The sequence below is a fragment of the Typha angustifolia genome, chromosome 15 (assembly GCF_048772165.1).
Source record: "Typha angustifolia cultivar Huaian chromosome 15, ASM4877216v1, whole genome shotgun sequence".
Taxonomy (NCBI): Eukaryota; Viridiplantae; Streptophyta; class Magnoliopsida; order Poales; family Typhaceae; genus Typha; species Typha angustifolia.
In genome coordinates this window covers 21,933,683-21,948,116 of record NC_133253.1, presented here as the reverse complement: position 1 = coordinate 21,948,116, position 14,434 = coordinate 21,933,683, and the positions used below count along the sequence as shown (strand labels likewise).

The window sequence follows — 14,434 nt, the reverse complement described above, 5'->3', positions numbered from 1 at the left end:
ATTCTCTTCCACTTTAATGCATTGTTAATAATATACAGACCCCACTTAATTTTAAACTCAAAAATTATATAAAATTAATATTCAAATCATAAAATTTTCAACAGGCATATATAACATCATACAAGATGGAATCACTCTTGACGAATCCGTCGCTATGTTGGCACAAAATAATACAAGCAGAGTGCTTCGCTGCTCTCTTTCGTTAAATAAAAGATAATAGATAATCCTCTAATTAACAACAGCAGCACACGTCGTCGTCAATATTCAAGTTATTTTATTTTAAGTTTACCCATTAAAAAAATGAAGCATTAATTAAAAGTAATTTTAAAAAATTACGTGGCAGCATTATTAATTACTATTTAAATTATAGGAAAATGTGTATAATTATCATGTTTAACACATGGGGATATCAAGCATGAAAGCACGGACCTATCCATTGACCATTGCCATTGGTGGTGGATTTCGATAAAATAAATAAAAATAAATAAAAAATAATAATTAAGGGTGGGACAGCTAGAACAGAAAAGACAAAGATCCACCACTGAAAATGTGCCACGGCGCCACGGCATACTTGCAGTCCTGACACAGAACAGAGTTGCAGCAAAGTGATTTTCCATTTCAGGACAACTATTTAGTTAAAAAAAGCGAGAGATATATATAAAATAATTCTGAATTATTCCGATTGTGGGAAATAGTGAAGGTTTTGGACGACAAATTAATATGGTGAGAAATCTTCCGAGGCGGAACCCACCTCCTCTTCTCACCCCAGTGCTTCCCCAATCTTAGGAAGTAAGGAGTGACAACACTGGTAGATATATAGATCGATCGATCGATCGGTGTGTAGATATTAAATATTCTCTCGCCTAGATCCGATTAGTCTGAGAAATCCGAAGGAAAAAGATCGAAGGACATGGAGGAAGGTGGAATCGAGGAGGTGAGCACTCGCCTGACTTGGTCCGAGTCGAGGTGGGTCGATGGCAGCGAGGTCGACTCGGAGTCGCCGGCGTGGTCTCTCGAGGACGAGAAGAACGTTGGGGGAACTGGGTTCGATGGGTTCGGGGAGAAGGGGTCGGTGCGGCGAAGGCTTTCCAAGAGGCCCAAGAGAGTGGATTCCTTGGACGTGGAGGCCATGAGCGTCCGTGGATCACACAAGCACGGGGCAAAGGTACCGCTTTTTGGTCTTTTTGGTGGGATTTTTGGAGTTCCTGGTCATGTGGGTACGCTAAGATTTGTCATTTGGGTGGCTTCTTCGTTTCATTGAGATTTCGTGGGTATCTTGTTTATATTTGAGCAAGTGGATAAGGCGTCAGATGTTCTGCAATCGGAATATTCTTCGTGGGTATTATTTTATCTTTTTGTTTAGATGTTTTCATCTCAGACGGTTTATCAAAATCTTGTTGCAACCGTTACAAGTCTGGTTGATTAATTTGTTGGAACCTTTTTTCTTCTCCGATGTATCCTGTAATTGGTTGCTTTCATTTTTGTTGGCCAATCCATCACTGATACCTTAGTTATAATATCATTAACTGTTGTGACAAAGGAAAGGCGAGTGCTTTCCTAGAATTCCCTGCTCTTTGGTACAGAGGATTCTTACTAGACTCATTCTCCAAGCTCAGAAAATTCGCGGTAGAATGTGTTAATGAGTTGGATATTTGAATAGAGACCATAAACAGCAGACTCCTATAAATTATTGCTTACAAACTTTAAAGATCTTGAAAGTTGTACTTTTACAGACAAGGTTGAATCAGTATTTAAGCAGCGTTAGCTGGATTCCTGCATGGCACTAGCAAATTCCTGTTGAAATGTATTACGTTCTGGTTATGGCAGATTACTGGATTTCTGAATTGGATCTTGCCATTATGGAAGAGTTAATTCTTTCAACCACCAACACTTAATTGAGACAAACACACTAACACCAAAAGTAAGCGAAATAGTGGAGGAACAATGAAAACTTGGGGATATTGTAGGTCAGGATAAATTCTGATATTTAGATAGTTCAATAAATACAATTTTGACATAATAATATAATTCACTGTAGTTAAGTACAAAAAGGTGGTTATAGTCTTGTCAATTAGTACTATGAAGATTAAGCCAATATCCCTCGTGATACTGGTTAAACAACTCCAAAGTGTCAGCAAAAACACTTTTTATTATTCTTGATGCTTCATGCACTCTTCATTGGACACGCCCGAATCATCTCGATGATTTACACAAGTTATCCTCGAATCCTCGATTAAGTAGAGAAGTACAACCATTTTTGTTCTCCTACTCTACATTACTTGTCTTCATAAGTTGTTTCTCTGACTACTTCATTAATTGCAAATAATATGTTATTTCGTCATTGAAAACAATGCAGACTAATTTATTTACTTTCTTTTTCTTGGTTTTTAATACATTTCAGGAGTTATCAATTTGGAGTACTCTTGCAATGGCATTTCAAACTCTCGGTGTTGTTTACGGTGACATGGGCACAAGTCCCTTATATGTATTCAGTGATGTATTCAGCAAAGTTCCGATAAAATCAGAGGTTGACGTCCTGGGAGCTCTATCATTAGTTATGTACACAATTGCAGTAATTCCTTTCGCGAAATATGTCTTTGTAGTGCTGAAAGCTAATGACAATGGTGAAGGTATGAGATAGGTTACGGAAAGTTGTAATTCATTCATGTATTCTCAGATAAATGTCTATTTGTACATTTGTAGTTATCATATTTTGTAAGTTTAATATGGAAATGATTCAAGAGCTTCTCTCTCTCTGTGATTGCAGGAGGCACGTTTGCATTGTATTCATTGATTTGCAGATATGCAAAAATTAGTCTACTTCCAAATCAGCAGCGCGCTGATGAAGATATCTCAAGTTTTCGGCTTAAATTGCCAACTCCTGAGCTGGAAAGAGCACTATACATAAAGGATTGTTTAGAAAAAAGGTCCTCATTCAAAAATCTTCTCTTATTTTTGGTTCTGATGGGTACTTCCATGATAATTGGAGATGGTATTCTTACTCCATCAATGTCAGGTACAGTAAATTACTAATACTATTTTATTTTTATATCTGTCAATGCCAGTTAGTGATAGGTTGACAAATTAGAACATGTATTGTAATTGTTGTTTTTCTCCCCAAAGATCTACAGTAATATATTGCTGTCTAATTTATTTCCTGTTATAAGCAGTAATGTCTGCTGTTAGTGGTCTCCAGGGTGAAGTTCCAGGCTTCAATACAGGTATCCTGCACACTTCGTTCATAGACCTGCTCATCCTCAGCATGTAGTATCTCTGGATTCTGATTTATTAGCCTTTCGTTTCATCTATTTCCATGCAATCTCTTATGAAATTCTTAGGCTCTTTCTGCAGATGCTGTGGTGCTTGTTTCGATTGTGGTTCTTGTGTTATTGTTCAGCATACAGAGGTTTGGAACTGGCAAAGTTGGTTTCTTGTTTTCGCCTATTTTAGCACTTTGGTTCTTAAATTTGGGCTCTGTTGGAGTATATAACATACTTAAGTACGACATTTCTGTTCTGCGGGCATTCAACCCAGTGTATATCTATCTTTTTTTCAAGACAAACAGCATAAAAGCGTGGTCAGCTCTCGGTGGTTGTGTTTTGTGCATCACAGGTTTCATTTTTTTCTTGCCTCAAATGTTTGTTATTTTTCTCATTTCTCTAAATCTCTTTTATGAAACTTCACATACTGAATTAGTGATGTTTATTCTCTCCGATTTTCTTGATGAGGTGATACTTGCTTGTCCACATTTGATTACTGTTGTACCTAAAAAATGGAAGAAGAAAGCTTAATCTGATTTTGTGGTTCAATCTCTTTTTCCTTTTTGGTCTCATTTCTCATCATTCATACACAACAAAATTATATGAGACAGTAACTGCTGTAACTATCTTGTTAAACTGATTGTATTTAGTCAAGTGTCATTTGATACAATATGATATGATTGCTGGTTGAGGGGAAATGGAAAAGATGATGGAGGATTCATTGTAATTTGGCCATTCGTGAATTCAACCTGAAAAATTTAGACCAGAGTTTGACCTTGAAGCTTGGGGAAGAACCGTGCAAGCCCATTCAGTTGTATCTCCTCCTAAGTCATGAAATATCATTGGAAAGATTTTGTAGTACATACCATCTTGAATAAACTACTTGCTGGAAAAGGCGAAAATTTTGTGCTGATGCGGAGGCATCACAGAAATAAACTGTCACTTCATGTTTGAACTCTGAATCATTCTATATTTTGTTCCCCTGCTTTTATTAACCAGAACCTTTCCAACTTTTGTGAAATATCTCTCTCTGTTGAAATATTAAATAGGTTGGTTTCTACCTATCTAAGAATTAAGATTGAAAATATTGTTGGTCCAAAACGTTGTCAACTACATGTTATCAATCTGAGTATGTCCTTTTAATTTTTAGTTTTCCCTATGAGTCGTGGACCTGTAAACAATTCAAATTTTTGGAATCTGTAATTAATTTGAGAAGTTCCTCAGCTCTTTCATATGCATGTGCTCATGTAGCTTTAGTTTCTCTCTTAATGCTGAATGAAATACTATATTTGCATTTGGTGATATAATACATATGGAGCACTGCTATCTGGTACTATATATCTATAAACATACATTTAGCTCTCTTGCTTAAGAATTTTTGAATCTTTTTGCCAACACCATGCATGCAATTGGCATAGCACATATTCTTGAAGGGCCACTTCATGTTGATACTAGGCTATTCATACAACCAGTTTTCCATGGAATCTCTCATTCTAAAGTTGACTCTCATAGCTAGTTCATGATGGTGATGATGCAATGCAATAATAAATTGCTCTTGCTCTTCATGCAGTAAGTGACTGATAACAATGCCAAACATCCTGTTTGCATCAATCAAATTTTAAACCGCATAAGGAAAATGTGCACTGTAGAGCAAGTTAGGCATTCTTCTGATAATGAATTGGACTTTTTATCTCTTTAGTGGCAAAATTTGCTAGTCACTTGGATCAGAACTCTGTAGTTTGTTATACCAACACTCACGTCTAATGATCCGGTAACAGAATGGGCAAAACTTGCTATTTTACTTTGTTAGACTCTATGAATGAGCTGATAATTTTAGTTGAATAGTAGATGGCCTGTGGTTAATAAGCTGACTGATCTCTGATTTTACCTAAGTTTGAACATGTAGGTGGTTATAAGATAGTGTTAATTCGACTACTTTATAAGCTTAAGTAGATAAAAAAACGATTGTTTTTTCATATTTTTGTATTCAAGCACTCCACCTCACATTTGAAGTTGAGATATTGAGAGGCCCAAAAATACACTCAGACTTAAATAAGTTGATATTTTATATTTTAAATAATAGATGAGCCTGGCAGGATTTAACCAAGGATCTGTGTTTTGGATGCCATGTTAGTTCTTGTAACTATTCCAAAAGCTTAAATTGATACATAACGGTGTTTTTGTTAAATATTTTTGTATTCTAACAGATGGTATTTTAAAACACCTGCTATACTCGGTTAAAATGGAAAATAGTACATCACACCTATTTTCCTTTGTTAAAAGTCTCCAATCTATGAGTGAGTTAGTGACTGAACATATTGTTTCCATTTCACTCGTGGTGTGTAAAGTCACAAATTTCCTGCTAAATGCATTTGGAGAACTTGAAATGAGTCTAGGGATATTTTTCTTCCTACTTTCTAGTCGACATCTCTGTTTATCTTTTGTCAGTACTTGTCTTAGGCCTATCAAACTTTCTCTTGTCCTATACCAGTGCACTGGTGTAGTTTTGGAAAATGAATTATGTATTTCTCTGTTTATGAGGTGCCACTTAGTTTTTCTGTTGGCTTACGCTCAAGGGGTCATGGTTCAAGCCTTAGGGACATCCTATCTCGCAAACCTCCTAGACTCAACATTGATAGGAGCTTTGTGCACTACATGCACTCGGACACACTTGTTTAATTTCTCTACTCAAATTATTAGCAAAAATTGACTATCATGATGTAGGTTTATTTTGGATAGCTTAATATGGTTAATCTTACATTCCACTAATCACATGAAACTAATTGAATTCAGAGATTAGGATCCTTACAATTTGAGTCATTTATATTGTTTGTTTCTTGATTTATATGAATAAGATCTATTTCAGATCAATGTAAACCTATTCTTTAGTTGTTATTTTGAGCGCTTTGTACTGAGTTTGGTTCATCGTGCACTCTATTTAATTTTAATCTCATTCATTTTCATTGTTGTAGGAGCTGAAGCAATGTTTGCTGACCTTGGCCATTTCACTGTTAAATCCATCCAGGTCATCCATTTGTGGACCAATCTTTCATCTCTTACTTTCTGGATGTTGATGTCTTCTGCCCCTGGATTCTTTATGTCCAATTTTAGCTCAAGGTTTCTTCTGCTTGCAGATAGCATTTACTGCTGTGGTGTTTCCTTGCCTTCTTTTGGCTTACATGGGCCAAGCTGCATATTTGATCAAATATCCATCTTCAGTAGAAAGAATTTTCTACGATTCTGTACCAGGTGAGGCTCGCAAGTGATATATGGTCTCATCATACTCTGATAAGAACAAACTCTGCATGGATTCAGTATTCTCAGTTATGTAAGAGTAATAATTAAATGTATCCAAGGTGAGGATAACTAGTTAGTCTTAACGAAATATAAACTAATTAATATTGTCTTTACTCTTTAAATCTGATAAGCAGATGTTCTATTCTGGCCGGTCTTTGTGATCGCCACTCTTGCTGCTATGATTGCTAGTCAGGCCATGATATCAGCAACTTTCTCCTGCATAAAGCAGTCCATGGCTCTTGGTTGCTTCCCAAGAGTAAAGATAGTGCACACCTCCAAGAAATCCATGGGTCAGATCTACATTCCTGTCATCAACTGGTTCCTAATGATCATGTGCATTCTCGTTGTAGCCACTTTCAGAAGCACCACTGACATAGCCAATGCTTATGGTATGTATCCTATATAGATAGAATCTGCATGCTATTTAAATCTTAATCTTCCTTTATTGTTTATGTGGTTACTGTGTGTTTATTGCTGGCACTTGTTACAAATTATCAATCCTCCAAATTGTTATCAAACATTGAGATGATTGTTGGTGTCTTTGAATGGTTGAAATATTAGTCTGACCTTGAAATGTTGAGGAATGCATATTCATTTTCATTTTCTCTGTCCTGTAGGTATTGCGGAAGTTGGAGTGATGATTGTCAGCACTACATTGGTGACATTAGTGATGCTTCTCATATGGCAAACCAACCTCTTCCTTGCTTTGTGCTTTCCTCTCATATTTGGCTCCGTAGAGCTCATTTACTTATCAGCTGTTCTGTCAAAGATTAAGGAAGGTGGGTGGCTACCACTTGCTTTTGCTTCTTGCTTTCTCTGTGTCATGTATACATGGAACTATGGAAGTGTGTTAAAGTACCAGAGTGAGATGCGGGAGAAGATCTCGGTGGACTTTGTTGATGAACTAGGATCCAACCTTGGCACTGTGCGAGTCCCGGGGATTGGACTTGTGTACAATGAGCTAGTCCAAGGAATCCCTTCGATATTTGGGCGTCTATTGATTTCACTCCCTGCAATTCACTCTACACTTGTCTTTGTCTGTATCAAGTATGTTCCTGTCCCTGTTGTGCCACAAGAAGAAAGGTTCTTGTTCAGAAGGGTGTGTCACAAGGACTACCATATGTTTCGTTGTGTTGCACGGTATGGATACAAGGACATAAGGAAAGAGGATCACCGTACATTTGAAGAGCTCCTGGTTGAAAGCCTTGAAAAGTTTTTGCGGAGAGAAGCCCAAGAGCTTGCTCTAGAGACGAGCCCCATGGACATTGAGCCTGATGAGGAGTTTGTCTCAGGTGCTGGCAGTGGAATTGGAGAGCTGCATGTTCCACTACTCTCTGACCAGAGGTTAAGTAACAAACAAATTTCTAGCAGTGAAAAAGGTCTTTCTGTGCTTCCGTCAAGTTCTATGCCTTCAGATGAAGACCCTAGCTTGGAGTATGAGCTTGCTACCTTGAGAGAAGCAATCGAATCTGGATTCACATATCTGCTAGCACATGGTGACGTAAGGGCCAGGAAGGAGTCATTTTTCACAAAGAAACTCATTATTAATTACTTCTATGGATTTCTCAGGAGAAACTGCAGGGCTGGTACTGCAAATTTGAGGGTTCCTAAAATGAATATCATGCGTGTAGGAATGACCTACATGGTTTGAGCTCAATTTTGTTTTGCTCGCCACACCTTGTACCACTGCATTATCTTGGTTATTTACTGTACTAAATAATGCTTTATAGGAGCCACCAAGAGGTATGTTGGACTCTTAATTTTATATTTTATATTCTTTTACTTGTAGTAGCCATCATATTTGATTATTTTTACAATATCCATTCAGTTCTTAGAAAACAAAATTTGTTGGAAATGCTTCCTACTTTTTATTTCCCTTTCAAAGTGGTTCTTGGCCACCTAAGAATAAGGTGGTTGTTATGCCCTAGATCTAGACCGATCTGGATGTAAGAATATTATTAAAAATTTAGGAGAACCGCCACTAAGGCTTGGATCGTGTCATTGATGGCGGTTTGAATCTCCTTTAAGTTCTTCAATGATTCTCTCAACGAGTCAACGGACTTTATCAATGCTTTTACCCATGTGAGTGGCTCGTCGCTAGTAATTGCTAGTGGTGGCGATGGCGCTGGGAGAACTCTCACAAGAACGCAGATGAGTTCCTGGTCCTCCATAGTTGATCTCTCCTTGTTCGTCTTAGATCGCTTGTTAACCATCGTCTGAGGAACGTTGGTTATCATACTAATGTTACGCACCAGATTTGGGTCAATCCGGACGAAAAAAAATTATGAAAATTTAGGTGGTGGTAGCCTCACGAGATATAGTTCTAATGACTCCGATTTTACCTAAATCGAAGGTTAAGATGAAAAGATAAAAGAGTAGAGAAAAATCTGAACGGGTAGAATAGTAAATATGATTAGGAAAATCCGGACGGCTAAAGGTGGTGGTGGACAGCAGTAGAGTAGGGTAGGGTGGCTGCTGGTGAAGGAAGATGATTAGGGTTTGGAAGATCAAAATACTTCTACGGCTATGATATATTTCTAGAAAGATATATGCGATTTAAGGGCTATAGTAAAAGATAAAAGATGAAAAGAATAATTTTGCTAAATTCATATTCATTCAATGATAATTATCAATACATGTCCACTCTTATAAACCTAGCGGATCGGATCCACATATGTATTATCCGATTTATTTAAAATTCAAAACAATAAGATAAAGCTAACTAACTATTCAATTTGACTCGACTCAACTAACCTTACCCACATGGTCAGATCGTAATAGTATTCTGTAAGGTGGATAGGACAAATATTGTTTCTATAGACTGGAATTGTGTACTATAACTGTATGGCCTATTAGATTAATCTATAATTGTGGATTTATTAAATTGGCTATGCTAAAAGTAACAAAAGAGGATATAACTTTTAGCATCTAAGGAACAAGTTAAAAAATATAACTTGAGCAACTTGCAAGGCATAAAGCGTGGATACAGGACATGAAGATACAACGATATGGATATAGATATGACAAATTCTTAAAAGTAGGAAATGAATACAGCATGAATAAACTAATAAATAAATAATATATTTTTAATTTATTGTCAACTAATATAATGTATGGTAAAAAATGATATTAACCCAGATGTGATAATATAAAAGAAAAGAAAGCTACAGATTTAATATAAACATGTCTAAAACTTTAAATAATATTGTGATAGAAGTTGATATGAAACTTAAAATGTTAGTGAAACATTAAAACCTAATTTAATTATTCATCTACAATTAATTTGGATCTTTAAATGGCTTTCAAATTATATGTTTAATTTATTATCAAATAAACAAAGTCGAAAGTATTATGAAGTATTAGATTATCATAGATACGTATAAAGTATATGTATTCTATCGTCTTTTCACAAAAAAAGGAAGATATGGAATGATCAAAAAATGTATTAGAGCCATATCCTGCCGTATTAGAGCCATGCCAGAACTTTTTTTTTTTTTAATTCAGACTCCTCTAGCTGTATTTGATATGTATTGGGTCCAATCGGAATCCTGTACGTACGGATACCAATATGGAGGGATAAATGAAGTATTTGTGTTCCGTAGCTTGCTGGCTTTTAGTTGCTTTCATATGTCAGTAGCTATAACCGTATTCACTCTTACCGTGGTTGTAATTGGGTTTAAGATTGCTAGGTTATGGACATATATTATATGTTATTTGCACCTGCCCATGCCTTTATTTGTATGATTTCAGTCTCAAACTTGTAGGCAGTGTTGATAACAGTAGATTGGTTTAGCAAACAGTTAGGAAGAGATCACTATATTTTATTCTTTCTCTTTTCTGTAGTTATGTAATTCTGCTTAAGAACTTTTCATATGTTTGGGACACCAAATCCTTTTTCCCTAACCGTGAGTTTCCTGCACTTTTGTCTGTGGTCCGCGGAGCTTAACTTTACTTTGTTTTAAATTCCCTCTGTTTTATGATCTCGTCTCTCTGAGGTTAGAAGTGGACTTTCACATACTTGTGTGAGGCTTAATTGGACAAACATCCATGTATATGGTCAATAGCCATCACAAATATCTCAAGGAATCAATGTTGAAGAAGACAATATGGATTGAAGAGTAAGACTAGACAATGGATGTTAGCCAGCACTATTAGGCATAGGAAGACACTAGTCTTTGGTGATTATCAATACTTACTTTGTTTGTGTAAAGGAGTTTATTGCTGTTCATATATCTTGGAAAACCAACCTTCCTATACTTTTCCTTTGTTGGATTTCTTCTGTCATACTATTTTTCATAAGAAAGTGAGTCTTTTAGTTATAATTATATCAAGGAATTGTTTGTGCTGACACTATAACTCAGTTTCTCTTTTCTCCCTCTAATGCTACACACGTTGTGAAGACATGGACAAGATTCTTTTAAGCTCCTATTAGCTGGGAGTAATGGGCCTTCTCCAAAGTCATACTGGTATGGAATAATGGATTATTCCAATAACCTTCTCTCCCCCCCTTCTTCCTCTTAATTTTCTATGGAACTTTATTTATCTTGAATCATATTCCTGTATTTTGATAGCAGGAGCTTAATCTTGTCAGTGATCTACATTGCTTAAACTCAAAAGAAGAAAAATCTTTTTAGTCCACTGTGGGCTGATGCCTTTAGTTTAAATCTTTGCCAGTGCTGCATAGAATGAAACATTTGACCTCACATCTAGTTCAACGACAATGTCTACAGACTTGCATCATAACATGCTACATTTCTTTCTTCCATTAGCATCAGCATTTTGGAGCCTATGACTTCAGTATTCTATTACCTTTATAGCTAAAACATCCCTATCCTTATCAGATGAGTTTCAAATCTCAACTTGCTTTATATTAATATAATTATTTTGACCTTGATGATTTTGTATTGTAGAACATCCGTGCACACGATGGATAAGATAAGGATTGGACATCTGTTCCTCCATTGAAACAATCCTGGCCTTATCCAAACTCAAATCTCTTTCTTTCTTTCCTACTTTGCTACATGTACATTAAAATGTTTCATAATCTTAGGCAAGTCAACGTGACATGGGCACTATCCTTCTTATTGGCTAATATATAGTTGAACTTTTTGGTTCACCTCCTTCCTTGCTATGTCACACTATATATATCTTCTATAAATTGACCAACAAAGTCATGAAATGTGCCTCCGAACTGACCTCAATTAATAAGTTTTCTCTTCTCTTCTTTCATCCAATGCCTATTCTTTTTAAATAAATAAAAAAGAATTAAATACTTAGAATGTCCTTCTTTTGATATTTTAAATCTAGCAGCAGAGTGTTTTTAAGATATTTGTGGGAATAAATAATAGATATCTATGTGGCCAAAAGTAGAGTATGTTTGAGAAGAGACTTGATAAGAAAGTTTGGTACAAATAAAATATGATACATGATCCCATCAACATCTAGGGATGGATAGGTTTTAACCATTGACAAGCTCATTGAATATTATATATTTCATAATAACTGAATCAAGATTTTGAGCCTTAACATGCATGATAGATAAACTTATGAGTAGTTGCATTTATGAGTAGTTGCATTTGATATCATAGCACATCCTCGGATTAATATATTATATAAAAAATAAAAGATATATATACTATATTTTTTATTTTTCCTTAGAAACAAATTAAACTCTAACATCCCCTAAGGTCTTGAACCATTACTTAAATTATATTTTAACTTTCTATGGTTAAACTTAAATTTATTTTAACCTCTTATAATTTTGAATTTAAAGATATTTATTAGAGTCGAAGTTGTAGATAATTGAATAAGTTTTTCGATGCATCTGATACAATCGGGATAAAATTTTATATAACAAATATATTAAACTTGTATATATTTTGTCATATGTTCTATTTCCTACTCTAGACAATGAAATGAATATTTAATAGATTTTTATTATGATAGAGTGGACCGGATAAAAGATACGGTATAATGGTAATAGCGCGAGAAGACGAAAGAAACGTCTCTATCTCGGCCTTTTTATCGTCGGCTCCACCACCTCACCTCTCTCGCCAATGGATAAGGACGACCACCCCTCGCACGTGGGTCCCAACCGCAACCAACCGCTCCCAGACCTGCGCCGACCAACGTGGCGGGAAACGCGACGACTCGGATCGAGAAGAGCTGGGGCCCACTTCTCAAGTCGACCCCAGCCGTCCGATCGCATCGGTGCGCGCCGACGTGCTTCGCTAGTCCCACGTCGGTTTTGCTTTTCGGACCCCCGGGACGTTTCTTTCTTTCTTTCTTTCTTTTTTTATAGATTTACTCGTTGTATTTATTTATTCGCTCACACAGAAGGACTTTTCTGAGTCTTGAGTAGTAGCGGACATTCAAATAAGTAAGATCTTGAGGGTGCAGACTGAAAAAAGAAAAACAAATTCTTTTCCGTTTTATTTAAATTAAAAAATATATATAGGGAAGATGGGGGTGTTGCTCCGTTGTCGCGGTCGTACGGAGACAAAGGGCATTTATTAATGCGCGAAAGGATGAGCATCGGCCGTCGGGCAGCGAAGATATTAACCTCGCCTTATTCTTCACTCTAACTACGGTTTTGCCATTAGGAATGAAGATCGTAACACCGTAGAAAATGTAATTATTTTTAGTTTTACTAATTACTCGTCTCTCCTAGCGAACAAATCCATCTACACTTAGCTGGATATTTAAGTGCGTTGCTTTTGGTTAGTTATAGTTGAAGAGTGGGAGAGACAGACCAAGAATGGCAACGCATTGTCGGCTAGGATATCTTTGCTCTTAGATTTAGCCCACAAAATCTTTTTGCAGTTGGTGGGTGGGTGCCCTAGATCTCATGTGGGCCCCTCCCCCACCACCCAACTAGATACGCAAACCCCACCCCGCCCCAATTTGCACTCGTCCCGTTAGGCGAAAAAAGGGTAGGGATCTTAGCATCAATCTCATCTTTGCTCTATTCTTTGTCCATATGAATGAATTAGGAGGAGGAGTAGTAGTGGTAAAGACCATTTAGACCATGAAAGATAAAATTAGTGATCTAATCCTGAGAGGAATAAAACGTCTCATGTGGGTCCACGTCGGTGGATGTGAAAAGAACCGCCCAATACCCCAACTCTATGTCTCTATCCAATTGCCTTCCGCCCTCGGATATCTTACGCGGTCCTTATTCCACGCCACCACCTTTCAACGGATAAAGACCCCCTCTTTAGAGAGCCGTCTCGAAATCCCCACCGTCGAGTCGCGCAGTGGGCCGTCCTGATCTCTCTAAAAGTTTCAAAACCTAGACCTAGTCGCTGTCGGATAACTTTTATCCGAGCCAAGCTGGGGTCCACCGGCCGATAGGACCATAGGTTGTCGGTTACTGGAATAAGGGAGAGGAGGGCGGGATAGTAATTAGGGTGGCGAACAAGGGGCGAATTGTAAAAGCGACCTTATCCGTAAGGATGCCAGCGAGGACTCGCGTGGTCGGGCAGCGGCGTGCAGTCGCGGTCACGTTCGCCGAGTCCTCGCGGTGAAAAAAGCACGCACAAGCGTGTTCCAGCTGTCATTACTCCCGTCCCAAATTGGGGCAAATTTTCCCATCAATTTACCATAGTGCCACTGCCTTAACCTCCCTTTTATCTGGGCATTTAATATAATCTCTAATAAGAGACAATACTTAATACTCTTGTATAGTAATAAACATTTTCAATAGTTTAAAAATAAGTTTGACACTTTATAATTTTGACAAGAGCTTGATGTCTAATCTCAACCACTAACAAAGTTTTGGTAATTAATTTGAAAATGATAGTAGTATCAACCAACCTAGCTATGGCTTTTTGGTTATATGAAAAGGTGTAGTTAATTCATGAGCTAGACAACCACTT

At 37.0% G+C, this 14,434-nt stretch overlaps 1 protein-coding gene across 3 annotated transcripts; it reads left to right on the top strand.

Annotated features, from left to right (window-relative positions):
- Positions 1–694: 694 nt before the first annotated feature.
- Positions 695–12,962, top strand: LOC140777449 (potassium transporter 23). 3 transcript variants are annotated; one of them, XR_012107025.1, is made up of 11 exons: positions 695–1,165; positions 2,402–2,630; positions 2,768–3,016; positions 3,171–3,221; positions 3,352–3,612; positions 6,233–6,285; positions 6,395–6,509; positions 6,692–6,946; positions 7,175–8,300; positions 10,958–11,023; positions 12,504–12,962. XR_012107025.1 is itself a non-coding variant. In XM_073121572.1 (9 exons), the coding sequence occupies exons 1-9, from the start codon at positions 911–913 to the stop codon at positions 8,206–8,208; spliced, it is 2,502 nt and encodes an 833-aa protein (XP_072977673.1). In that variant the 5' UTR covers positions 695–910; the 3' UTR covers positions 8,209–8,339. The 3 variants fall into 3 exon arrangements, 1 of the variants encoding a protein (XP_072977673.1); XR_012107026.1 differs by lacking the exon at positions 10,958–11,023 and having other exon boundaries at positions 12,504–12,961; XM_073121572.1 differs by lacking the exons at positions 10,958–11,023; positions 12,504–12,962 and having other exon boundaries at positions 7,175–8,339.
- Positions 12,963–14,434: the final 1,472 nt, after the last annotated feature.